This window comes from Elephas maximus, chromosome 23, assembly GCF_024166365.1.
Source record: "Elephas maximus indicus isolate mEleMax1 chromosome 23, mEleMax1 primary haplotype, whole genome shotgun sequence".
Lineage (NCBI taxonomy): Eukaryota > Metazoa > Chordata > Mammalia > Proboscidea > Elephantidae > Elephas > Elephas maximus.
In genome coordinates this window covers 2,065,556-2,093,459 of record NC_064841.1, presented here as the reverse complement: position 1 = coordinate 2,093,459, position 27,904 = coordinate 2,065,556, and the positions used below count along the sequence as shown (strand labels likewise).

Below are 27,904 nucleotides of genomic sequence, written 5' to 3'. Positions count from 1 at the left end.
CATTTTTTTCAAGAACATAAATGGCAACTATACACGTGGACCTCACCGGATGGAAAACACATGAATCAAATTGACTGCATCTGTGGAAGGAGACAATGGGGAAACTCAATATTGTCAGCCAGAACAAGGCCAGGGGCTGACTGTGAAACAGACCATCAATTGATCCTATGCAAGTTCAAGTTGAAGCTGAAGAAAATCAAGTCCATGAGCCAAAATAGGACCTTGAGTATATATCCCACCTGAATTTAGAAACCATCTCAAGAATAGATTTGACGCATTGAACACTAATTGACCAAATAATAGATGAGTAGTGAGAAGACATAAAGGACATCATATATGAAGAAAGCAAAGGGTCATTTAAAAGAGAGGAAAGAAAGAAAAGACGAAAATGGATGTCAGAAGAGACTCTGAAACTTGCTCTTGAATGCAGAGCAGCTAAAGCGAAATGGAAGAAATGATGAAGTAAAAGAACTAAACACAAGATTTAAAAGGGCAGCTCAAGAAGACGAAGTTAAAGTATTATGATAACATGTTCAAAGACCCGGAGATAAAAACCAAAGGGAAGAACACACAGCATTTCTCAAGTTGTAGAACTGAAGAAAAATTCAATCCTCGAGTTGTAATTTTGATGGATTCAATGGGCAAAGTAATTGAATGATGCAGGAAGCATCAAAAGACAATGGAAGAAATACACAGAGTGACTGTACCAAAAATAATTTGTCAGTGTTCAACCATTTCAGGAGGTAGCATATGATCAAGAACCAGTGGTACTGAAGGAAGAAGCCTGCACTGAAGGCATTGGTGCAAAACAAGGCTCCAGGAATTGAAGGAATACCAGTTGATATGTTTAAACAGATACAACGCTGGAAGCGCTCAATCATTGATCCTCAGAAATTTGGAAGACAGCTGTCTGGCCAAACGACTGGAAGAGATCCATATTTGTACCCATTCCAAAGAAAGGTGATCCAACACAATGCAGAAATTACCAAACAATATCATTAATATCACATGCAAGTAAAAGTTTGCTGAAGATAACTCAAGAACAGTTGCAGCAGTATATTGACAGGGAACTGCCGAAAATTCAAGCCGGATTCAGAAGAGGTTGTGGAACAAAGGATATCATTGCTGATGTCAGATGTATCTTGGTGAAAGCAGAGAATACCAGAAAGATGTTTACCTGTGTTTTATTGATACACAGAGGCGTTCAACTGTGTAGATCATAACTAATTATGGATTACATTACGAAGAATGGAAATTCCAGAGCACTTAATTGTGCTCATGCGGAACCTGTAGGTAGATCAAGAGGCAGTTGTTCAAACAGAGAAAGGGGTACCGTATGGTTTAAAATCAGGAAGGTGTGTGTCTGGGTTGTATCTTTTCACCATACTTATTCATTCTGTATGGTGAGTAAATAATCCGAGAAGCTGGACTATATGAATAAGAACTTGACATCAGGATTGGAGGAAAACTCATTAACAACCTGTGATATGCGGATGACACAACCTTGTTTGAAAGTGAAGAGGACTTCAAGCACTTACTAACGAATATCAAAGACTAGCCTTCAGTATGAATTACACCTCAACATAAAGAAAACAAAAATCCTCACATCTGAACCAAGAAGCAACATCATGATAAACAGAGACAATATTGAAGTTGTCAAGAATTTCACTTTACTTGAATCTACAATCAATGGCCACAGACGCAGCAGTCAAGAAATCCAGTGATGGAGGCGGGGCCAAGATGGCGGACTAGGTGGACGCTACCGCGGATCCCTCTTGCAACAAAGACTCGGAAAAACAAGTGAATCAATCACATACATAACAATCTACGAACTCTGAACAACAAACACAGACTTAGAAACAGAGAACAAACAAATACGGGCAGACAGCGATCGTTTTCAGAACTAAGAGCCAGCATACCAGGCAGGTGACCTTCGGAGCCCGGGCTGGGGCAGAGCCCAGGGGGGCAGACGGCACAGACAAGGGGCCCAGCCCTACCCCCCCCGAACCCATCCCGGGAGGGAGTCTAGCTGGTTGGCACGGGCGGCGTAGCAGCGCAGCCAGCGGGAGAAGCACCCAGGAGGCAGTGACTGATCTTGGAGCGGGGAGAGCAGCATCCCAGCCGGGGAGCCATCCCACCGGGAGTTTGGCGGGAAGCGGGCGAGGCGCGAGCGTGGGAATGAGCTATATTTCCCTAAAGGGACCCCGGGGGGGGCGCCCACACGTTCATGAGGGCCACGCCCAGCCAGTTCGCCCGAGTGGTGCAGCGCACTGGAGGGAGAAATCCCCAGGAGGAAGTGACTGGTCTTGGAGCGGGGAGAGCAGCGTCCCAGCCGGGGAGCCGTCCCGCTGGGGTCCTGGCGAGAGCGGGCAGGGTGTGAGCGCGTTCCCCAAAATAGACCCCGGGGCGGGCCCACCTGTTCATGAGGGCCACGCCCACCCAGTTCGCGCGAGTGGTGCGGCGCACAGGAGGGAGAAATCCCTGGGAGGAAGTGACTGGTCTTGGAGCGGGGAGAGCAGTGTCCCAGCCGGGGAGCCGGCATGCTGAGATCTTGGCGAGAGCGGGCGAGGTGTGAGCGCATTCCCCTGAATAGACCCCGGGGGCGGGCCCAGATGTTCGTGAGGGCCATGCCCACTCAGTTCGCGCAAGCGGTGCGGCGCACGGGAGGGAGAAATCCCCGGGAGGAAGTGACTGATCTTGGAGCGGGGAGAGTAGCGTCCCAGCCAGGGAGCCGTCCTGCCGGGATTCTGGCGGATGGGGGCGGAGCGTGAACGCGGGGATCAGCTCTATATTCTTTGGTGCTACACGCCTAGCTCTCTGATCCCTCCCCCACCCTCCCCAGGCGGCTCCATTAACATCCGAATACCCTGAGCCAGAAGGAGAATTCAGATAGGGATCTGACTGCATTCTTTTTTAGCTGATTACCTGGAAAATCTAGTTTCCCAGTGATGGCTCGGAGACAGCAGTCCATATCAAACCACAGAAAGAAACAGACCATGACAGCTTCTCCAACCCCCCAAACAAAAGAATCAAAATCTTTCCCAAATAAAGATACAATCCTGGAATTATCAGATACAGAATATAAAAAACTAATTTACAGAATGCTTAAAGATATCACAAATGAAATTAGGATAACTGCAGAAAAAGCCAAGGAACACACGGATAAAACTGTTGAAGAATTCAAAAAGGTTATTCAAGAACATAGCGGAAAAGTTAATAAGTTGCAAGAATCCATAGAGAGACAGCATGTAGAAATCCAAAAGATTAACAATAAAATTACAGAATTAGACAACGCAATAGGAAGTCAGAGGAGCAGACTCGAGCAATTAGAATGTAGACTGGGACTTCTGGAGGACCAGGGAATCAACTCCAACATAGCTGAAAAAAAATCAGATAAAAGAATTAAAAAAAATGAAGAAACCCTAAGAATCATGTGGGACTCTATCAAGAAGGATAACTTAAAAGTGATTGGAGTCCCAGAACAGGGAGGGGGGACAGAAAACACAGAGAAAATAGTTGAAGAACTCCTGACACAAAACTTCCCTGACATCATGAAAGACGAAAGGATATCTATCCAAGATGCTCATCGTACCCCATTTAAGATTGATCCAAAAAGAAAAACACCAAGACATATTATCATCAAACTTGCCAAAACCAAAGACAAACAGAAAATTTTAAAAGCAGCCAGGGAGAAAAGAAAGGTTTCCTTCAAGGGAGAATCGATAAGAATAAGTTCAGACTACTCAGCAGAAACCATGCAGGCAAGAAGGGAATGGGACGACGTATACAGAGCACTGAAGGAGAAAAACTGCCAACCAAGGATCGTATATCCAGCAAAACTCTCTCTGAAATATGAAGGAGAAATTAAGATATTTACAGATAAACATAAGTTTAGAGAATTTGTAAAAACTAAACCAAGACTGCAAGAAATGCTTAAGGAGATTGTTTGGCCTGATGACCAATAATATCAGGTACCAGCACAATACAAGGTCACAAAACAGAACGTCCTGATATCAACACAACTCAAATAGGGAAAGCACAAAAACAAACAAAGTAAGATTAATTCTAAAAAATAAATAAATAAACAAAATAAAACACATAACAGGAAATCATGAAAATCAATAGATAAACGATCACAATAATCAAAAAGAGGGACTAAATATAGGAGGCATTGAACTGCCAGATGGAGAGTGATACAAGGCGATATAGAACGATACAAGTTAGGTTTTTACTTAGAAAAATAGGGGTAAATAATAAGGTAACCACAAAAAGGAATATCAATTCCATAACTCAAGAAAAATGTAACGACTCAACAAACATAAGGTTAAACATTATGAAAACGAGGATCTCACAAGCTACTAAGAAAAACGTCTCAGTACAAAAAAGTATGTGGAAAAATGAAATGGCCAACAACACACATGAAAAGGCATCAAAATGACAGGACTAAAAACTTATTTATCTATAATTACGCTGAATGTAAATGGACTAAATGCACCAATAAAGAGACAGAGAGTCACGGACTGGATAAAGAAACACGATCCATCTATATGCTGCCTACAAGAGACACATCTTAGACTTAGAGACACAAACAAACTAAAACTCAAAGGATGGAAAAAAATATATCAAGCAAATAATAAGCAAAAAAGAAGAGGAGTAGCAATATTAATTTCTGACAAAATAGACTTTAGACTTAAATCCGCCACAAAGGATAAAGAAGGACACTATATAATGATAAAAGGGACAATTGATCAGGAAGGTATAACCATATTAAATATTTATACACCCAGTGACAGGGCTGCAAGATACATAAATCAAATTTTAACAGAATTGAAAAGTGAGATAGACACCTCCACATTTGTAGTAGGAGACTTGAACACACCACTTTCGGAGAAGGACAGGACATCCAGTAAGAAGCTCAACAGAGACACGGAAGACCTACTTACAACAATCAACCAGCTTGACATCATAGACTTATACAGAACTCTCCACCCAACTGCTGCAAAATATACTTTTTTTTCTAGCGCACATGGAACATTCTCTAGAATAGACCACATATTAGGTCACAAAACAAATCTTGGTAGAATCCAAAACATCGAAATATTACAAAGCATCTTCTCAGACCACAAGGCAATGAAGCTAGAAATCAATAACAGAAAAACTAGGGGAAAGAAATCAAATACTTGGAAAATGAACAATACCCTACTGAAAAAAGACTGGGTTATAGAAGACATCAAGGAGGGAATAAGGAAATTCATAGAAAGCAACGAGAATGAAAATACTTCCTATCAAAACCTCTGGGACACAGCAAAAGCAGTGCTCAGAGGCCAATTTATATCAATAAATGCACACATACAAAAAGAAGAAAGAGCCAAAATCAGAGAACTGTCCCTACAACTTGAACAAATAGAAAGTGAGCAACAAAAGAACCCATCAGACACCAGAAGAAAACAAATAATAAAAATTAGAGCTGAACTAAATGAATTAGAGAACAGAAAAACAATTGAAAAAATTAACAAAGCCAAAAGCTGCTTTTTGAAAAAATTAACAAAATTGATAAACCATTGGCCAGACTGACTAAAGAAAAACAGGAAAGGAAGCAAATAACCCAAATAAGAAACGAGAAGGACCACATCACAACAGAGCCAAATGAAATTAAAAGAATCATGTCAGATTACTACGTAAAATTGTACTCTAACAAATTTGAAAACCTAGAAGAAATGGATAAATTCTTGGAAAAATACTACCTACCTAAACTAACACATTCAGAAGTAGAACAACTAAATAGACCCATAACAAAAAAAGAGATTGAAACGGTAATCAAAAAACTTCCAAAAAAAAAAGTCCTGGCCCAGACGGCTTCACTGCAGAGTTCTACCAAACCTTCAGAGAAGACTTAACACCACTACTACTGAAGGTGTTTCAAAGCATAGAACAATACGGAATACTACCCAGCTCATACTATGAAGCTACCATCTCCCTGATACCAAAACCAGGTAAAGACATTACAAAAAAAGAAAATTTTAGACCTATATCCCTCATGAACATAGATGCAAAAATCCTCAACAAAATTCTAGCCAATAGAATCCAACAACACATCAAAAAAGTAATTCACCCTGATCGAGTGGGAGTTATACCAGGTATGCAAGGCTGGTTTAATATCAGAAAAACCATTAATGTAATCCATCACATAAATAAAACAAAAGATAAAAACCACATGATCTTATCAATAGATGCAGAAAAGGCATTTGACAAAGTTCAACACCCATTTATGATAAAAACTCTTACCAAAATAGGAATTGAAGGAAAATTCCTCAACATAATAAAGGGCATCTATGCAAAGCCAACAGCCAATATCACTCTAAATGGAGAGAACCTGAAAGCATTTCCCCTGAGAACGGGAACCAGACAAGGATGCCCTTTATCACCACTCTTATTCAACATCGTACTTGAAATCCTAGCCAGGGCAATTAGGCTAGACAAAGAAATAAAGGGTATCCAGATTGGCAAGGAGGAAGTAAAGCTATCACTATTTGCAGATGACATGATCGTATACATGGAAAACCCTAAGGAATCCTCCAGAAAACTACTGAAACTAATAGAAGAGTTTGGAAGAGTCTCAGGTTATAAAATAAACATACAAAAATCACTTGGATTCATCTACATCAACAAAAAGAACACCGAAGAGGAAATAACCAAATCAATACCATTCACAGTAGCCCCCAAGAAGATAAAATACTTAGGAATAAATCTTACCAAGGATGTAAAAGACCTATACAAAGAAAACTATAAAACTCTGCTACAAGAAATTCAAAAGGACATACTTAAGTGGAGGAACATACCCTGCTCATGGATAGGAAGGCTTAACGTAGTAAAAATATCTATTCTACCAAAAGCCATCTATACATATAACGTACTTCCAATCCAAATACCAATGTCATATTTTAAGGGGATAGAGAAACAAATCACTAATTTCATATGGGAGGGAAAGAACCCCCGGATAAGCAAAGCATTACTGAAAAAGAAGAAGAAAGTGGGAGGCCTCACTCTACCTGATTTCAGTACCTATTATACAGCTACAGTAGTCAAAACAGCCTGGTACTGGTACAACAACAGGCACATAGACCAATGGAACAGAATTGAGAACCCACATATAAATCCATCCATGTATGAGCGGCTGATATTTGACAAAGGCCCAGTGTCAGTTAATTGGGGAAAAGATAGTCTTTTTAACAAATGGTGCTGGCATAACTGGATATCCATTTGCAAAAGAATGAAACAGGACCCATACCTCACACCATGCACAAAAACTAACTCCAAGTGGATCAAAGACCTAAACATAAAGACTAAAACGATAAAGATCATGGAAGAAAAAATAGGGACAACCCTAGGAGCCCTAATACAGGGCATAAACAGAATACAAAACATTACCAAAAATGATGAAGAGAAACCAGATAACTGGGAGCTCCTAAAAATCAAACACCTATGCTCATCTAAAGACTTCACCAAAAGAGTAAAAAGACCACCTACAGACTGGGAAAGAATACTCAGCTATGACATCTCCGACCAGCGCCTGATCTCTAAAATCTACATGATTCTGTCAAAACTCAACCACAAAAACAACCCAATCGAGAAGTGGGCAAAGGATATGAACACACATTTCACTAAAGAAGATATTCAGGCAGCCAACAGATACATGAGAAAATGTTCCCAATCATTAGCCGTTAGAGAAATGCAAATTAAAACTACGATGAGATTTCATCTCACACCAACTAGACTGGCATTAATCCAAAAAACACAAAATAATAAATGTTGGAGAGGCTGCGGAGAGATTGGAACTCTCATACACTGCTGGTGGGATTGTAAAATGGTACAACCACTTTGGAAATCCATCTGGCGTTATCTTAAACAGTTAGAAATAGAACTACCATACAACCCAGAAATCCCACTCCTGGGAATATACCCTAGAGATACAAGAGCCTTCACACAAACAGATATATGCACACCCATGTTTATTGCAGCTCTGTTTACAATAGCAAAAAGCTGGAAGCAACCAAGGTGTCCGTCAACGGATGAATGGGTAAATAAATTGTGGTATATTCACACAATGGAATACTACGCATCGATAAAGAACAGTGACGAATCTCTGAAACATTTCATAACATGGAGGAACCTGGAAGGCATTATGCTGAGCGAAATGAGTCAGAGGCAAAAGGACAAATATTGTATAAGACCTCTATTATAAGATCTTGAGAAATAGAAAAAACGGAGAACAACACATACTTTTGTGGTTACAAAGGGGGGAGGGAGGGAGGGAGAGGGTTTTTTATTGATCAATCAGTAGATAGGAACTGCTTTGGGTGAAGGGAAAGACAACACACAATACAAGGAAGGTCAGCCTAATTGGACTGGACTAAAAGCAAAGAGGTTTCCGGGATAAAATGAAAGCTTCAAAGGTCAGTGGAGCAGGGGCTGGGGTCTGGGGAACATGGTTTGAGGAGACTTCTAAGTCAACGGGCAAAATAATTCTATTATGAAAACATTTTGCATCCCACTTTGAATTGTGGCGCCTGGGGTCCTAAATGCCAACAAGCGGCCATCTAAGATACATCAATTGGTCTCAACCCACCTGGAGCAAAGGCAAAGGAAGAACACCAAGGCCACACGACAACTAAGAACCCAAGAGACAGAAAGGGCCACATGAACCAGAGACCTACATTATCCTGAGACCAGAAGAACTAGTTGGTGCCCGGCCACAATCGATGTCTGCCCTGTCAGGGAGCACAACAGACAACTCCTGAAGGAGCAGGAGACCAATGGGATACAGACCCCAAATTCTCATGAAAAGACCATACCTAATGGTATGACTGCGACTAGAGGAATCCCAGAGACAATGCTCCCCAGAACTTCTGATGGCACAGGACAGGAACCATCCCCGAAGACAAATCATCAGGCATGAAAAGGACTGGTCAGTGGCGGGGAGAGAGATGCTGAAGAATTGTGAGCTAATTAAATCAGGTGGACACTGGAGAGTGTGTTGGCAACTCTTGACTGGAGGGGGCATGGGAAGATAGAGAGAGGGAAGATGGCAAAATTGGCACAAAATGAGAGACTGAAAGGGCTGACTCAATGGGGGAGAGCAAGTGGGAGAAGCGAGTAAGATGTATGTAAACCTACATGTGACAGACTGATTGGTAAATGTTCTCTTGAAGCTTAATAAAAATTAATTAAAAAAAAAAAGAAATCCAGTGATGTGTTGGGCAAATCTGCTGCACAAGAGCTCTTTATTAAAAAGCAGCTTGAGGACTAAGGTGCACCTGACCCAAGCCATGTAATTTTCAGTTGTCTCGTGTGCATGCAAAACCTGGACAATGAATAAGGACGACCAAAGAAGAATTGACGCCTTTGAGAATTTTGAATATACCATGGACTGCCAGAAGAATGAACAAATCTGTCTTGGAAGAAGTATAGCCAGAAATCACCTTAAAGTGAGGATGGACAGACTTCTCACATACTCTGGACATACTAACGGGAGGTTCCAGTCCCTGGAGAAGGATATTATGCTTGGTAAAGTAGTGGGTCAGTGAAGAAGAGGAAGACCCTCAGTGAGGTGAATTGACACAGTGGCTGCAACAGTGGGCTTAAGCATAGCAACGATTGTGAGGACAGTGCAGGACCAGACAGTGCTTCGTTCTGTTGTATGTAGTGTCACTGTGAGTCGGAACCGACTCGACAGCATCTGACAACAGCAAAAGAATTTAATAAATAGTCATTAAATCTGTAGTTTTAAATTCTAAATATATTTAGTTTTAATGTTTACTTTCCCATAACAGTATATGTTAAATGTTTTGTCTGAAAGTTATAGGAAAATGTTAAAGTAATATTTTGAAGGTTGGTATTTTGTTACATAATTGTAAATTGTAAAATTTTGTTATTGTCTCAGAGTTGAAACTATTTCGTGAAAATTTAAGTATACAGTACCGTCGGATTTGTTAAGTAAATAATACTTGTAACTTGGTTAAAAACAAACAGGCCAGGCATTATAGCATGAAGTTTTCTCTCAAGAACACTTGTATATGTATATGTTTAAGTAGGTAATATATACCAGAACCAAACCCATTGCTGTGAGGTCGATTCCAAATCATAGTGACCCTACAGGACAGAGTAGAACTGCTCTATAGAGTTTCCAGGGAGTGGCTGGTAGATTTGAACTGCTGACTTTTGTTTAGCAGGCGTAGCTCACCGTAGCCGTCAACCACTGAGCTGTAGACCAAAACCAAACCAAATCTGTTGCCGTTGAGTAGATTTTGACTCAGGGATCTTATAGGACAGAATAGGACTCCCCCATAGGGTTTTCAAGGAGCGCTGGTGAATTTGAACTGCTGACCTTTTGGTTATATAAGAAAATTGATTTGAGGTTAAAATGCTTTTGGCATCTATCTTGTACCCTAAGGAACACTGATTATTTAGTATAAAAATTTAGATATGTTTTACAATTCAAAAATTTCTACTTGGTAAGAAACATGAACCCTGAATCTTCTGCACTGTAGAAATGGGATTTTGATCAGGCACGTCTTCAAAGGATAGATAATGTTACCCCTTATCAGGGTATTAGAGATTAAAGGTTTAAGCAGGTTGGTGTGTCTGTCAGCTCTATTTTTAATCATAAATCATGGTTATTTTGCTTGTGTCTTCCAACTCTCATGTGGGCACAATGTGTGTGATTACCAGTTTTTGGTCAAAGTACCCCTGAGTGTATTCGCAGGACGCTACTTTTCCCACCTCCTTGCTCTCAGAAGGAGATAACACTTGCATACGTACGATCTCTATTTTTTAATTTAAAAATGTATTTATTTGACATTTAGATGTACTTGAATTTATTAAAGGATACTGCTTTGACCTATTCACTGACTGAGTTGAAAGTAAATATATCCCATGTATAAGACTGGCATTGATTGATGTTTTCTTGATAGAGAACATTCTCAAAACAGGAAATAAAATCACCTTGTTAGCTAAGCTTTTGTGAACAGTGTTCAAGGTTGCCGTGTGTTTTATTTTAGACGTAGAGTTGTACTAGAGATTTCACCGGATGACATAGTTTAGTTCTAAGTAGTATTCTGCCACATATATCTCTCATTCTGATCATTTACTAAAGGTGGCTTGAGAATTAATGGTGAGGAGACAACCACCAGGGCTCCTGGAATTGCCTTATGGAAATATAACTCCGTTATTCTTCAAGTATTTCGGTATTCTCCTATGTGCCTAGTCCTGTGGACTTTATTTTAAAGATGTAGAAGTCATGGCCCCTGCCCTCAAGCCCCTCTTATGAATATCATGTGTGTTATTTTTATTGTCAAAATTTGCACACTAATAACCGAAAAAACTAACTTGGCCAATATTTTTAATGGGCCACATTGAGTTTGTAATTTTTATCCCAGTTACAATCAGAATAATAAATCCCACTAAATTTTGTCATTTCTATAGGAAGTCATAGCTGTTTAGCTTTTTATCATTCACTTATTCTCAAGTGTTGATCAGTCCAATTCATTGAAGCTAGGGAACGTTTTATATGATCGAGCCATAGCAATCTGCTGGCTAAGTTTTTGCCATTTGTGTAGTGGAAGGGAGGAATTTCCCTTGATAACAGGACTGCCATGTCAATTATCTGAGAAACTTATCTATAAAGAATAAAGTAATGCTTAGGTGCACAAATAACTATATTCTTGTTCAGGCCAAAGAAAAGTGTAACTCTGGCAAATAGTTTTCAGAGTCTTAAAAGCAGGAACTTACTCTTTGGAGTTGGGGAAGACAGCTATTTTTCCTGACTTTTTATATACTCTGCAGGTAAATAATAAGTGTAAAAAGCATGTTTGGGGACAAATTGCGTTTAGGTTTATTGCAGTTTGTGTCAGCAATCCTAAAAGAGGAAGTATGGTCATCCTAATGGTGAGTACAAGTGTTTATGATGTAAATGAGAAATAATTTTTCCCTGATTTAAATGAAAATGCATCCTCATAGAAAACCTGAAAACTACAAAGTTTGGTAAAGGAAAACATGCACCGCAAGATGCTGGCTACTGTTATCATGTTGGTGTATTTTATTTACATTTTCCATATATGGCATTTTTTTTTTACCAAATTGGGACCAAACTTTATGGCTAAATGGTCAGTTTTTCCTCAGTGTACACCAGGAGCATTTTCCAGCCTTAGTACAGTTCTTCGAAGCTTGACTTTAATATTTGTGAAATATTGCATCCTGTGCATGAGCAAAGAACATTTTTCATACAAATCTTTATCCATATTTTAAGTTATTAGACTAGTTTATTACCTGACATTACTAGCTTATAGAGTATGAGTTTTTTAAAGCCTCATGATAATGCCAATTTGTTTTCCTAGAAGAATGGGGCAATTATTTTCAAAAGAGAATAATATGAATAGGTAGAAAAATACAAAAAAGCTATTAACTTTTCACCTAAGAAAAGAAACTCTGGGTTAGGTTAATTTAAAAAAAATACCAAAATAGCTTCTTGCTACCACAAAGTTTTTGGCTTTCATGAAAGAGAAAGCTTAGAACAAGGAAAATCTTCATGCCTTGTCTCCAGCAGCTGTTGGGTAGACCTGAGTTGAACTCACTTCAGAGTCAGCCAGATTTCTTCCCGTATGGTTCAGACAGGTACAGAATCCAGACTTGGGGCCTACTTCTGTCTTAGTGCTTTTTCCAACAGCCAGCCTTAGTTCATGTCCCTCAAAAAAAATTTCTTTTTAATGTTTTTTAGCGTTTGCTGTAAGTAACTGTTTCCACTTGAATAATAATTTTTAAAAAAATTAACCTGTGCATCATTTTTAATGGGCCACATTTATGTAGTTTGTAATTTTTAGCCTAGTTATAATGCAATCAGAAAAATAAATCCCACTGAATTTTGTGTTTCTATAGGAAAATAATAGCTGTTTACCTGTTTAACACTTACTCACAGAACAAAATCTAGTGTTCCCTGGTGCATTTTTTTTCCTCCTCACTCCAGTTGGATCTCATCCACATATCTGAAGGAAAAGCTGACTTAATAAGAACCAACATTTTAATCTCCATGCTTGTAACCATACTTAGAGCTGTAACTGTCAAGTGAGTATAGAGTTCTAAGCAAAAGGATTCCCTTTTGAATCACTCATTTTAAAACATCGGGTAGCATACAATCCTTCAACCCCGTGTAGTTCTATTTCTTTATTCTTAAAAAATTTTTATTAAGTATATCAAACATACTACGAAAGTAGAACAATATAACAATAACCTGTACCAATCACCCAGAATTTCAAAATTTACACCTGCTTTTTTTTTTTTTTTATTTATCCCTGCTGCTGCTGCTGCCTCTGATATGTCTTAAAGCAAACTCTAGGCTTATCATCTCACCCACCCCTGTGTATTTTCAAATACATCTTTGACAAATATGGTTATTGTTTTCTTACATAACCACAATGCCATTTTCATCTAACAAAATTAACAATAACTCCAGTTGCTTGCTATCACCTGGCATTAGGTATCATTTCGGTATGAAATACTTTGAAATAATTTGGTTCTTAAGGTGAGAATTAGAAATTATTCCTTACACACCTAATTTATGAGTCTTTGAATGATTTGAAACTGTTATCTCAAGTAAAAAGTAAGGAGATACATATACCAACTTCTAATTTCCTTAATTTTAGAGTAACTTTTGACTTGAGATGTTGATTTTAAAAAGCATACAATAACTCCCTTTCTTCATAAGCTTCTCGGTATATGCTGTTGATCTGTTTAATTTTTAAATTGTCATGACTTCCCTACAGTGCTTATTGACTATAATTCCGCTAGAATACTGACTCCGAAACTTGTAACAAGTTCACAATCTAGAAATAGTGGTCTTAAATTTTCTGTCCCCCTTATTCCTGTCCATAAACAACAAGAAATCTTACAAGAATTAGTGGAAAATGTGAACCGTATTTATGATTCTTTTATGCACTTTATGTACAGTATCTTGTTTGTTCCTTCATATGTTATAGTCTGTTTTTAATCGGAAAGGATGAAATAACCGTAATGCCTGAATAAGCCTAATGCTCTTGTGTCTTCATTTTATTATATTTCGTAAATGAATTTAGTACAGAAGCAACAATTCTCCAGTTAATACCCAAAATTCAACTAAAGAGAATCTTTTTTACTCTGAGAGACCTGTTTACTAATTTTGTTGAGAACAGTGGCATACGTTTAATTTCTGGACTCCTGTTGAAAGTTTTGCATTCTGTTGCATAAGAGTATCCTCAACCTGCACACACTAGGGAGCACTCTCCTTTTATGACGTTGTGTGAGGCTTGTCAGTGAGCAGAAGGCTGAAAAGTAGAGCAGCATGTCCAAGTACACAGGTTTATAGGTATATAGAGGACAAGAGAGTTACAGCAGGAGAGCAAATGGGGACAAGTACTGTCATGTTGTAATTCTTTATAACATAAATTATTAGTCAGGAAGTTAAACATTTGCTTTGTAAAGTGGTGTCCAATCATCCGGACCAGCAGTGGTCCTAATACAGCTGGAATTTATCATGTGTGCCAAGTATGCAAAGGACCTGTTACACTTGGTACTGCATGAGAATGAACAGATCTGTAGAAGCTTCTCTGTTAGACTTATTAGAGAATACTCATCTTTTGTTTATTTTATTTTAATACTTTGTATTATCATCAAGTGTACCTGAAAAACGGCACTGCTTTTTGAATAGAAGACTAGATTATGATTCCTGGAACTGTTGAGACCTAGTGCTTTACTTGTGGTAAAATTCCATTGCTGAAATGTTTTGTTTCTGAACTGCAAAGAAGTAATCTAATTTAGTTAACCAAGTAGTTTTTCCCAAAATGCAATCCTTTAATTGGCTTTAGATTGAATATATCCCGCCTGAATTTAGAGACCATCCAAGGAATCAATTTGACACACTTAAAACACTAGTGATCAAAGACCAGAAGAGTTGTGAGAAGACTTCAAGATCATCATACATGAAGAAAGTAAAAGATCATTTAAAAAGAAGGAAAAGACCAAAATGGATGTCAGAAGAGACTGTGAAACTTGCTGTAAAGCTTAGTTAGAGTAGCTAAAGTGAACAAAAGAAACGATAAAGTGAAAGAGCTGAACAGAAGATTTCAAAGGGTGGCTGGAGTATTATGATGAAGGTAAAGTGTTATGATGAAATGTGCAAAGAAAACCAAAAGGGAAGAACATAATCAGCGTTTCTCAGCCTGAAAGAACTGAAGAGAAAATTCAAGTCTCAGGTTGCCTTACTGAATGATTCTGTGGGCAAAAAAAATTGAGTGATGCGGGAAGCATCAAAAGAAAATGGAAGGAATGTAGAGTCACTGTGTCAGAAAGAATTGGTTGTTGCGCATCTGTTTCAGGAGGTGACGTGTGATCAAGAACCGCTGTGCTGAAGGAAGAAGTTTAAGTGTCACTGAAGACATTAGCAAAAACCAGCTTCCAGGAATTGGTGGGACACCAACTAAGATGGTGTAAAAGGCAGATGTAATACTGCAAATGCAGACTCATCTGTGTCAAGAAATTTGGAGGTTTACTTTGTCGTCTTCTGATAGTTTTGCAGGAGTGCTTACATATTCTGGGTACAAGTCCTCTGTCGGTATGTGTTGTGAATATTTTCTCCTGCTCTGTGGCTTGTCTTTTTGGTCTCTCAGTGGTGCCTGCAGATATTATTAACTGATGCAAACTTGATCATGTTTTAGATCTCATTTTTTTCCATAATTTTTTTGTCAGCACTGTACTTAAGATTCATCCATGTGACTATTTGTACATCTAACTCTTGCTTCTAACCGATGCTTGGAGTCCGTGCACCCACCATATCTGACCCATCTACCTCCCAGTGCTGGAGGCCCAGGCAGCCTCCAACCTCGGTCCCCCTCCCCCAGTAAATGGCACTGCATTGGCGGAAAAAAAAAAGATTTGGAAGAAAGCTACCTGCCTGACTGGAAGAGATTCATGCCCATACCAAAGAAAGGGGATCAAATGGAATGTGGAAATTATTAAACAATATTATTAATATCACATGCTAGCAAAATTTTGCTGAAGATAATTAAAAAATGACTGCAGCTGTACATCAGCAGAAAACTGCCAGAAGTTCGAGCCAGTTCATAAGATGAAGTGGTGTGAGAGATACAATTGTAGGTGTCACATGGGTCTTGGCTGAAAGCAGAGACTAACAGGAAGATGTTTACATGTGTTTTATCCAACTACATGAAGGCATTCACCTGTATGGATCATAACAAATTATGGATAGTATTATGAAGAATGGACATTGCAGAACACTTAATTGGGCTCATGTGGAATCTATACATGAATCAAGAGGCAGTCATTTGAACACAGCAAGGGGCTGCTAAACCAAAAACTTGTTGCTGTCCAGTTGATTCTGACTCATAGTGACCCTGTGAGATGGAGTAGAACTGCCCCATACGGTTTCCAAGGAGCGGCTGGTGTTTTGGAACTGCTGACCTTTTGGTTAGCAGCTGAGCTCTTAACCTCTATGCCACCAGGGCTCTGGTGATAATACATGTCTTAAAATTGGAAAAGGTGTGTGGCAGGCTGATGTCTTTACTTACTCAATCTGAACAGACAGTCCATGAAGTCGGAAGAAGAGCACGGCATCAGGATTGGAGGAAGACTCATTAGTAACCTGCGATATACAGTTGTCACAATCGTGCTTGCCAAAATGATGAAAGTCAAAGACTACAGCCTTAAGTATGGCGTACACCTGAATGTGAAGAAAATGAAAATCCTCACAACAGTGCCAGTAAACAACATCTTAATAAATGGAGAAAAAATTAAACTTGTCGGTGATTTCATTCTACTTGGATAACAATCAGTGTCTGTGGAACACGCTGTCAAGAAATCAGATGATGTATTGCATTGGACAAATCTGCTGCAAAAGACCTTTTTAAAGGTTTAAAAAGCAAAGATGTCACATTGATGACTAAGGTGCGCCTACCCCAAGCCATCATTTTTTTCAGTCTCCTCATACGTATGCGAAAGCTGGGCAATGAAAAAGGAAGACAGGAGAAAAATTGATGCATGCAAATTGTGGTGGTGGCGAAGAATAGGACTGCCAGAAGAACGAACAAAGCAGTCTTAGAATTAGAAATAGATGTTCCTTAGAAGCAAGGTGGGTGAGGCTTCAGCTTGCTTAGTTTGGTCATCAGGAAGGACCAGTCACTGGAAAAAGACATCGTGTTTGGTAGAGGGCCAAAGGGAACCTTCAGTGAGATGGACTGGCACAACAGCCGCAACAACGGACCGCAGTACACCAGCGATCGTGAAGATGGCGCAGCGCCAGGCAGCGTCTCATCCTGCTATACACGCGGTCACCGTGGGGTTAGAGCTGACTTTGTGGCAGCTAACAGCGATTATCCACAAAGGGACAAGAAGAAACTTTTCGGGGGTGTGTATATATTATACATCTGGTCTGGTAAATTTTCCTGTATATAAAGCATACCTGAAGAAAGCTGAATTAAGACGACCTGTATAGACACAAATGTAAGTCCCACTAAGCTATTTGCTGATCTTACTAAATAGCATAACTGGATTTAAGAGGTTTTTGCACATAAAGCAATTACATTTTTTTAGTTCCAAAGTAATATATTAATAAATTTTGAGCTTCCTTGGGTTATATTTGTGTGTAAAAATAGTGTAGAGTTCAAAGGAAAAACTCTTTCTGCCTAGAACTACTGGAAGAAGACAGAAGTTTTTCAACATCCTCACGATGACATTAGGCCTTCGTAATTGGAGTAGAAGGGAGAAGGGTGACCTAAGGAGGATGAGCTGAGGTGGAGAAGACTGAAAGGTGGGAGAGCAATTGGGGGACTTTATTGGACTGCAGAGAAGACTAAGGTTGACCTGGTAGAGTGGACTCCAGTCATGGCATGCATTAAGCTCTAGGATGAGCAATAAGTAATGGATCAGTGAGTCAGTGACTTTCCAACTGGAACAAAGTAGGAAAACAGCCGTGGTAGGCAATAGGAATTTTAGGTTCTTGAATGGAGTTTGGGATAGAAGAGGTAACATCTGATAAGAGTGAGTGTCAGTACTTGCAAAAACACATAGAATAGGTCCTGAACATGATAATTGCTATATGTGCTTTTAAATAACTTTTTTCCATGAGAGGTACTTAATAATAGAGTATAGGAAACGGCATCCGTACGTGAATTAAGAAGAAAAGGTAAGGGAAATTAACATTTTCCCAACATATGGTCCTGTTACTGTGCTTTGTGCTTTCAGATATGTTATTTAATCTCGACAGTAGGGGTGTATGATATTGTCTTCATTTTACAGCTATGGAAACTTAGTTCAGGAAGGGAGGTTTGAGTTGTCAAAGGGGAAAAAGACCCCAGACTCTGATTTAAGGGACTAAGACAATCATTTGAATGAGGGAGACCATCAGCATGTACCTAGTTCAGAGGCGAAGGAACCTGCCCAGTCACAGTCAAGTTGTCCATTACATACCACAGAGGATAAAATCATCACAAGGTCGTGATTGATAGCAGGTCAATTCACCACTGTCGTAGGTGGGACTATAGAAGCAGGGAAGGGACCATGACTAGCATACATAATTACAGGTTTAAACAGGTTACAGGATTGGTTCTGGGGTTTTAATTACCTGGCTACGTGGTGGCTGGGGGTCGACTCATGACCAAGTGATCCTGAGTCATAGTCCCGAGGTGGTTATAAGACAATACCAGGACCCCAACCTTTAACTTAAAGCAGAAACCTGCGTCATAGAGCATTTCCTTCTTTGCTTTACCTAGTTGTACTTATTTATTAACCAGGGGAGAAAAGTGGTGTGCCAGTTTTTATATCACATAACTAGGGGGAAGGAGAATTGGATCTTATCCTGGCTTTCCTTACTGTGGCCAAGCCCTATAAGATTTAGAGGGTCTCCACTCTCGAGATCAAATTCTGACTAAGTCACATACCACAACTACAGAAGGGGCAGTATTCCTGAAAGGCTGGTTGGGGGACTACTGGAGTCAAGATCACCAGGGATGCTTTATCCACAAACCTCACCTACCACTAGGGGATCCCATCTTTAGGAGCAGGGGCCAGGAATTGGCATTTCTAACCGGTTTACCTGTTGGTTAAAAAAAAAAAAAATAACCTGTTGGTTAGTAATCTCAAAAAAGTTTGAGAAATACTATCTTAAGACACAGCAGACATTTTTACCATATGGCAATTTCTGGTATATAGAGTTCTTAGAAACTAAAAGTTGACCTCTTAGAGGTGATCTGGAGCTTTGTCTTTCTTTGCCTGTTAAAATATATGTTGTACCTTAACAGTGTTCATAACGTAGCCATAGTTCTCAATTTTCATTATTAATAAATAAGAGTTGAAAAGCAAACCAACATTCTTTATTCGTCCTCACTAGAATTTATATTGTGTACTGCCCAAAGCAGCCTTTACCCAGAAGCAATATTTTTCAGGTTCCATTTTTTTTTGGCATTTCCTTTGTTGTTTGTGTTGTTAGGTGCCGTTGAGTAGGCTCCAACTCACAGCAGCCCTATGCATAACAGTACAAAAAGCGCTGGTCCGTCTTGCGCCATCCACACAATTGTTGCTGTGTTTGAGCCCGTTGTTGCAGCTCCTGTGTTAGTCCATCTCTTTGAGGGTCTTCCATTTTTCCTGACCCTCTAATTACCAAGCATGATGTTCTTCTCCAGGGACTGGTCCCTCCTAATAACATGTCCAAAGTATATGAGAAGAAGATTTGTCATCCTTGCTATAAGGAGCATTCAGGCTGTACATCTGCCAAGAAAAACTTGTTCATTCTTCTGGCAGTGCGTTGTATATTCAGTATTCTTCACCAACACCTTGATTCAAAGGCATCTGTCCATCTTCGGTTTTCCTTACTCACTGTCAAGCTTTCACATACATATGAGGCTGTTAAAAATATAGCTTGGTTCAGGCGTACCTTAGTCCTCAAGGTGATACCCTTGCTTTTCAATGTACAGGTCTTTTGCAGCAGATTTGCCCAATGCAATGTGTCATTTCATTTCTTGACTGCTGCTTCAGTGGGCATTGATTGTGGATCCAAGTAAAATGAAATTCTTGACAGCTTCAATCTTTTCTCCATTTATCATGATGTTGCTTATTGGTCCAGTTGTGAGGATGTTTGTTTTCTTTATGTTAAAAGTGTAATCCATATCGAAGGCTGTAGCCTTTGATCTTCATAAGTAAGTACTTCAAGTTCTTTTCACTTTTAGCAAGCAAGATTGTATCATTTGCATATCGTAGGTTGTTAATGAGGCTTCTTCCAATGCTGGTGCCGTGTTCTTCTTCATATAGTCCAGCTTCTTGTATTATTTGCTCAGGATATAGATTCAGTAAGTATGGTAAAAGGATACAACTCTGACACACACCTTTCCTGATTTTAAACCATGCAGTATCCCCTTCTTCTGTTTGAACAACTGTCTCTTGGTGTATATACAGGTTCCTCATTAGCACAGTTAAGTGTTTGCAATATCATCCATAATTTGTTATGATCCATACAGATGAATGCCTTTGCATAGTCATTAAAATACAGGTAAATATCTTTCTGGTATTTTCTGCATTCACCAAGATCCATCTGACAGCAGTGGCACCCTCGTTCCTTGTTCTCTTCTGCATCCAGCTTGAATTGCCAGCAGTTCACTGTCAATGTTTTTTAATTATCTTCAGCATAATTTTACTTGCATGTGATATTAATGATTTCATTTGATAATTTCTGCATTCTGTTGGATCACCTTTCTTTGGAATAGGCACAGATATGGATCTCTTCGAGTTAGTTGGCCAGGTAGCTATCTTCCAAGTTTCTTGGCTTAGACAAGTGAGCACCTCCAGCGCTGAATCCTTTTGTTAAAACATCTCAGTTGGTATTCTGTCAATTCTTGGAGGCTTGTTTTTCACCAATGCCTTCAGCGTAGCTTGGACTTCTTCCTTCAGTACCATTGGTTCTTGATCGTATGCTACCTCCCGAAATGGTTGAATGTCAACCTATTGCTTTTGTTACAGTGACTCTATATATTCCTTGCATCTTCTTTTGATGCTTCCTGCATCATTCAATATTTTGCCCATACAATCCTTCAACATTGCAGCTCAAGGCTTGAATTTTTTCTTCAGTTCTTTCAGCTTGAGAAATGCCTAGTGTATTCTTCCCTGTTGGTTTTATAACTCCAGGTCTTTGCATGTTTCATCATGATACTTGACTTTGTCTTCTCGAGCGACTCTTTGAAATCTTCTCTTCAGCTCTTTTTGTCATTTCTTCCATTTGCTTTAGCTACTGTACATTCAAGAGCAAATTTCGGAGTCTCTTTTGACATCCACTTTGGTCTTTTCTTTCTTTCCTTTTTAGTGACTTTTTTCTTTCTTCATGTATGATGTCCTTGATGTCATCCCACAAGTTGTGTGGTCTTTGGTCATTAGTGTTCAGTGTGCTAAATGTATTCTTGATATGGTCTCTAAATACCTTTAGTGCTGGTATAAGTCATCTGAGATGTGTTATTTGTATTTACAATTTTTATACAGTAAGTAATAAATAATGGTGTATTTTTATTTTTATATGTAAGTGAATTATAAACCCATTGCCACTGAGTCAATTCCAATTCATAGCGACCGTACAGTGAATTATAGTAGATAACAGAACATTATTTCTTAAGTTGCATATATATTTACAGGTAGCAAGTCTTTATGAAATCATTCTATTCTCCTAAACTGACATCTTTTAACAGGCGTGTTAATCCAAAATAATTCTTTGTAGTATTTATCTGCAAACTCATTATTTAAATTTCAACACATAATCATACGTGCTTATATGTATTCTCAACAGTGATTCCTTTATGGCACACCGTGAAAGTATGCGACAGATGATGAGAAGTTTTTCTGAACCTTTTGGAAGAGACTTGTTCAGCATCTCCGATGGTAGAGAAAGAGCTCGTGACCGTAGAGGACATGATGATGGTGAAAATTCCTTCAGCGTAAGTTCTTTATTGTAAAGATAATTAGAGGATTCTGTGGGATGTGAAGAAGAGTATTAAAAACATAGATTTGTGACCATAGAGGATGTGACGATGGTGAAAGTTCCTTCAGCATAAGTTCTTTATTGTGAGCAGAATTAGAAGATTCTGTGGGATGTGAGGACGAGTGTTAACAGCATAGATCTGTGATGACAGAGGACATGATGATGGTGAAGGTTCCTTCAGCGTAAGTTCTTTAGTATGAGGAGAATTAGAAGATTCTGTGGGGTGTGAGGACGAGTATTAACAGAATAGATCTGTGATGACAGAGGACATGATGATGGTGAAGGTTACTTCAGCGTAAGTTCTTTAGCGTGAGGAGAATTAGAAGATTCTGTGGGGTGTGAGGACGAGTGTTAATAGCATAGATCTGTGATGACAGAGGACATGATGATGGTGAAGGTTCCTTCAGCGTAAGTTCTTTGGTGTGAGGAGAATTAGAAGACTCTGTGGGATGTGAGGACGAGTGTTAACAGCATAGATCTGTGATGACAGAAGACGTGATGATGGTGAAGATTCCTTCAGTGTAATTCTTTAGTGTGAGGAGAATTAGAAGACTCTGTGGGATGTGAGGACGAGTGTTAACAGAATAGATCTGTGATGACAGTGGACATGATGATGGTGAAGGTTACTTCAGTGTAAGTTCTTTAGTGTGAGGAGAATTAGAAGATTCTGTGGGGTGTGAGGATGAGTGTTAACAGCATAGATCTGTGATGACAGAGGACATGATGATGGTGAAGTTCCTTCAGCGTAAGTTCTTTAGTGTGAGGAGAATTAGAAGATTCTGTGGGATGTGAGGACGAGTATTAACAGCATAGATCTGTGATGACAGCAGACGTGATGATGGTGAAGTTTCCTTCAGCATAAGTTCTTTAGTGTGAGAATTAGAAGACTCTGTGGGATGTGAGGACGAGTGTTAACAGAATAGGTCTGTGACGATAGAGGACATGACGATGGTGAAGGTTCCTTCAGTGTAAGTTCTTTAGTGTGAGGAGAATTAGAAGACTCTGGGATGTGAGGACGAGTGTTAACAGAATAGGTCTGTGATGATAGAGGACATGATGATGGTGAAGGTTCCTTCAGTGTAAGTTCTTTATTGTGAGGAGAATTAGAAGACTCTGTGGGATATGAGGACGAGTGTTAACAGCATAGATCTGTGATGACAGAGGACATGATGATGGTGAAGTTTCCTTCAGCGTAAGTTCTTTAGTGTGAGGAGAATTAGAAGATTCTGTGGGATGTGAGGACAAGTGTTAACAGCATAGATCTGTGATGACAGAAGACATGATGATGGTGAAGGTTCCTTCGGCGTAAGCTCTTTAGTGTGAGGAGAATTAGAAGACTCTGTGGGATGTGAGGACGAGTGTTAACAGCATAGATCTGTGATGATAGGCTATGACTAATACTTGTGGTATAGAAATGACCATTATATAAGGGCCTGTTGGATAGCTGAATCCATTAACGATAAATTGTTAGCTGTTTGAATTCCACTGTGCTACCAAAACTTTTAGGACCATAGTCTCATGTATTATAAGCCAAACTTAAACAATCATTTTTCCTTTAAAAAAAAAAAAAATATATATATATATATTTCTCATCTTATTCCTCTCATGTCTTAAATTAAAAAGGCAAAGAAATATCTTTTCTATCCCATATACCCCCTTTTTTCCCCTACTTTAACAGCCAAAGCTATAGTGTAATGCTTTATTGGACTAGGCAACTCTGATCGTCTGTGTAGCTACCTTGGACCTTCAGAAAATTAGGTCTCAAAAGCTTGAGCAGCAAAGCTGGGGCGTTATAACACATTCAACTGAAAAAAATATGTATGTGTGTATGTGTATATATATATGTCTGTGTGTGTACGTGTATATATATGTGTGTGCATACATGTATATATGTGTCCGTGTGTACGTGTATATATGTCTGTGTGTATGTGTATATATACGTCTGTATGTGTGTATGTGTATATATATATGTGTATACATCTTAACTGTTTTCCTACTTGCCTGTTTTATTTCTGTTACTTTATAAGACCTGGAACACTAGTTTAAGGATAGCAGATCCACAGGATTTCTGTAAAGACGAATCTCCACGACTGAAATGTCGGTATTTGGAACTTTGTAAACTTTGCGTTGGTCAATTGGGAACCTTCCAGAATCTTTCTTTTTACCATGCACACAAAGCTGGAATTTCAAAAATTCCTGCCTAAAGTACATTTTCATGTTTTCTCTTTGCAATTAGGAGCTGAAATAGAGCAAAACATTTTAAATACTCCGAGAGGTTTGATAAATAAAATTACATTTGTCATTTAAGTGGAAGTAGTTTTCACGTTACGTTTCATATATATTAATATATAACCCCCAAGCAGCATGTTCACATTCCTGACCAGGACTCAGGCCAAAGCAGCCACAGCAACGGCCATGATTGCGCTGTGGAGATGGAGCTTGAATCTGCCGGGTCACCTCTCTGGAGCCGGCTCCAGGCACCACAGCCAGTGGCAAGTGACAGCTGGTACTAGGCAAAATTGTGTCCCCCAGCAACTGCCAGCAACTCGGAAGTGGGGAATTGGCAAAATGGAGCTGTCAGAGACAGACGACAGTTTTAACCCGTGACTGCTTGCACCAGCAGAGGTGTCTTGGCCTTTGGGGAACATGTGTAGGATTGCAGATCAGGGGTGAATGGGGAAAGATCAGGGACAGCACGAAAAGTAAGTTTATTATACCTGCAGTTACCAGAGGGTTACACAGCAGAGCTCACTGAGCCACAGGAGAGCACTTGGCATTCCTTACTGCCAGATGTACGTCATTAATCACAAAATAGTTAAATAGTAGATTTTTCACGATGGTTCTGAAAGCAAAGTGTCACCTAAACAAGGCAGTCAGTAGAGGAGGAGTGGGTGTATATAGCTCTTTATGTGTCTGCACATAAATGGGCTACTCTTCTTGGTGGAAGAACCAAGAAATGATGATTTTATCCCTTACTTGTAACACAGAAAGGAGGCCTATTCATAATTCAGCTGAGAAGTTCTTACTAAAAGTGTCTATACGTATAAGCTGCAACTCTGCTGGCCATCCATGGGAAGCAGAAGTAAACGTTTCTTTCCATAGCATTTGTGCTTAAAATACCTCAATGTTTAACAAGAGCTAGAATAAGACATATGACCAAATAGATAAATTTCTGTGAAACTGTAGTTTGTTACCATTTCATACTTTAGAACTATTTGCATTGTTAGCTGCCCTCATACTATATTATATTTACCTTGCCAAAGCAGCTTTTCATCAAGTATTTGGGGGGAAAATAAGGGGGAAAACACAGCTGAATTACTATGGTTGCACAAATGTGATGACTGAGTAAGAAAAGTCAAGTAGGAAAACAATCTTGAGTACAAAAGAAGGCCACGACTGACATTTGAATGAAAAACTAAGAATTGTTGCTACCTTGTCCAATATAGGTGCCATAATAATCAACTTTTGTCTAAGATTATGAATCATTTATTAGTGTAGGCCAAAGTCTATAGAAGGAACCCTGGTGGTGCAGTGGTTAAAGTCCTTGGCTGCTAACCATCAGGTTGGCAGTGTGAGCCCACCAGCCACTCCAGGTGAAAGATGTGGCAGTGTGCTTCCGTAAAGATTACAGCCTTGGAAACCCTATGGGACAGTTCTACTCTGTCTGATAGAGTCATTATGAGTCAGAATCACCTTGAGGGCCATGGTTTTTCAAAGTCTATAGGGAGTCCCTGGGTGGTGCAAGCAACCCAGTCAGCTGCTAGTCAAAAGGTTGAAGGTTCAGTTCTACCCAGAGGTGCCCGGGAAGACCTGGTATTCCACTGCTGAAAAATCAGTCATTGAAAACCCTGTGAAGCCCAGTTCTACCCTGACACTCGTGGGTCGCCATGAGTCAGAATCAACTCGACAGCAGCTGTTTTTTTAATTCTGTAGACTGGTGCTGTCCAATAGCACTTTCAGGATGATGGATGTGTTCTAAATTTGCTTTGTTCAGCACAGTAAACACTAGCCACATATGGCTGCAGAGTGCTTGAAATGTGGCTAGTACTACTGAGGAACTGAGTTTTTAATTACTTTAAATTTATTTATAAATAGTCACATGTGGTTAGTGGCTACTTTAGTGGACAGCATGACTATAGACATTCAATTAGACTCCAAAGCTTTTAGCTTTTTTTAACCAGTGCTAAAGAAAGAGCACTAATCTTTAGTGCTCAGGAAAGACCAATTACTAGAAAGAGAGATATTTGGTAAGGTAGAGGGCCAAGGAAGATGAGGGAAACCCTCAGTGAGACAAATCGACACCATAGCTCCCACAGTGAACTCAGACATATCAAGGATCATGAAGATGGCACAGGACTGGACAGCATTTTGTTCTCTTACACCTAAGGTTGCCCTGAGCTGGAGATGACTTGATGGCAACAAGAACAGGCAGGTATGTGAACTTGTCATCTTAGTTCTTACTTAATAGTCATCTCTTTAAACATTTTATAAGAAAACCTGCAGTATTGATCTACCTACTAAATAAAAGGAAATGTATTTTTACTGTATCAACCATTTTAACAAACATTGAATATATAAATTTAGCAGTTTTTAAAATAATAAATACTGCTTGGTAACATTTACTTGCCTCTCACCCCTAAAATATAAAGTAGTATACATTTCTCTTTACTGTATTATAATGTAGCAGCTATCTTTATGAAGCCAACACTAAAGCATTTTTGTTTTGTTTTGTTCAAACTAAAAATCCCTTTGCCAGTCAAGACCACTGAGAATTGTTGTTGGGCAGCTGAAGAGAAGCAATAATTTTTTAAAATACAGAGTTTCATCCTGTCACAGCAGATTTTCAAAGGAACTCATTCTCTCTTTTAGCCAAAACTTGTTTCTGTTTTTTTTCCTGTAATTTTATAATTTATACTGTCTAATTTGCACTGGTGAGATGTGATTCTTCTTATTTCCCCCAGGGTATAATACATTTGGCAAGTGAATATCTATCTCTGAACAACTTACAGGTAAACAAAAGTCAGTCAGTCGGTTAATTAAAAGAAAACAAAGACAAATGAAAAAAACCTCTCTATTTCAACTTGACTTTTCTAACAGTCAGTGTTTTATAACTGGGGATGAACATGGAAAACAAAAATGAGCAACAGCATATGGAGAGGGATACAAGGCGATATAGGACAATACAAGTTAGGTTTTTTCTTAGAAAAATAGGGGTAAATATTAAGGTAACCACAAAGAGGTATAACAACTCCATAACTCAAAATAAAAACCAAGAAAAACATAACGACTCAGCAAACATAAAGTGAAATACTATGAAAATGAGGAATGCACAATTTACAAAGAAAAACGTCTCAGCACAAAAAAGTAAGTGGAAAAATGAAATTGTCAACAACACACATAAAAAGGCATCAAAATGACAGCACTAAACGCATACTTATCTATAATTACGCTGAATGTAAATGGACTAAACGCACCAATAAAGAGACAGAGAGTCTCAGACTGGATAAAGAAACACGATCCGTCTATATGCTGCCTACAAGAGACACACCTTAGACTTAGAGACACAAACAAACTAAAACTCAAAGGATGGAAAAAAATATATCAAGCAAACAATAAGCAAAAAAGAGCAGGAGTAGCAATATTAATTTCTGACAAAATAGACTTTAGACTTAAATCCACCACAAAGGATAAAGAAGGACACTACATAATGATAAAAGGGACAATTGACCAGGAAGATATAACCATTTTAAATATTTATGCACCCAATGACAGGGCTGCAAGATACATAAAACAAACTTTAACAGAACTGAAAAGTGAGATAGACACCTCCACAATTATAGTAGGAGACTT

At 39.0% G+C, this 27,904-nt stretch overlaps 1 protein-coding gene across 3 annotated transcripts in view; it reads left to right on the top strand.

Annotated features, from left to right (window-relative positions):
- The window catches only part of MLF1 (myeloid leukemia factor 1), a 68,161-nt gene that overhangs the window by 22,756 nt on the left and 17,501 nt on the right, over positions 1 to 27,904 (top strand). For all 3 annotated transcript variants that reach the window (XM_049867539.1, XM_049867538.1, XM_049867537.1), the window contains one exon: positions 21,863 to 22,010. In XM_049867539.1, the coding sequence (XP_049723496.1) occupies positions 21,873 to 22,010 (138 nt within the window). In that variant the 5' untranslated portion in view covers positions 21,863 to 21,872. The remainder of the gene's footprint in view (positions 1 to 21,862; positions 22,011 to 27,904) is intronic.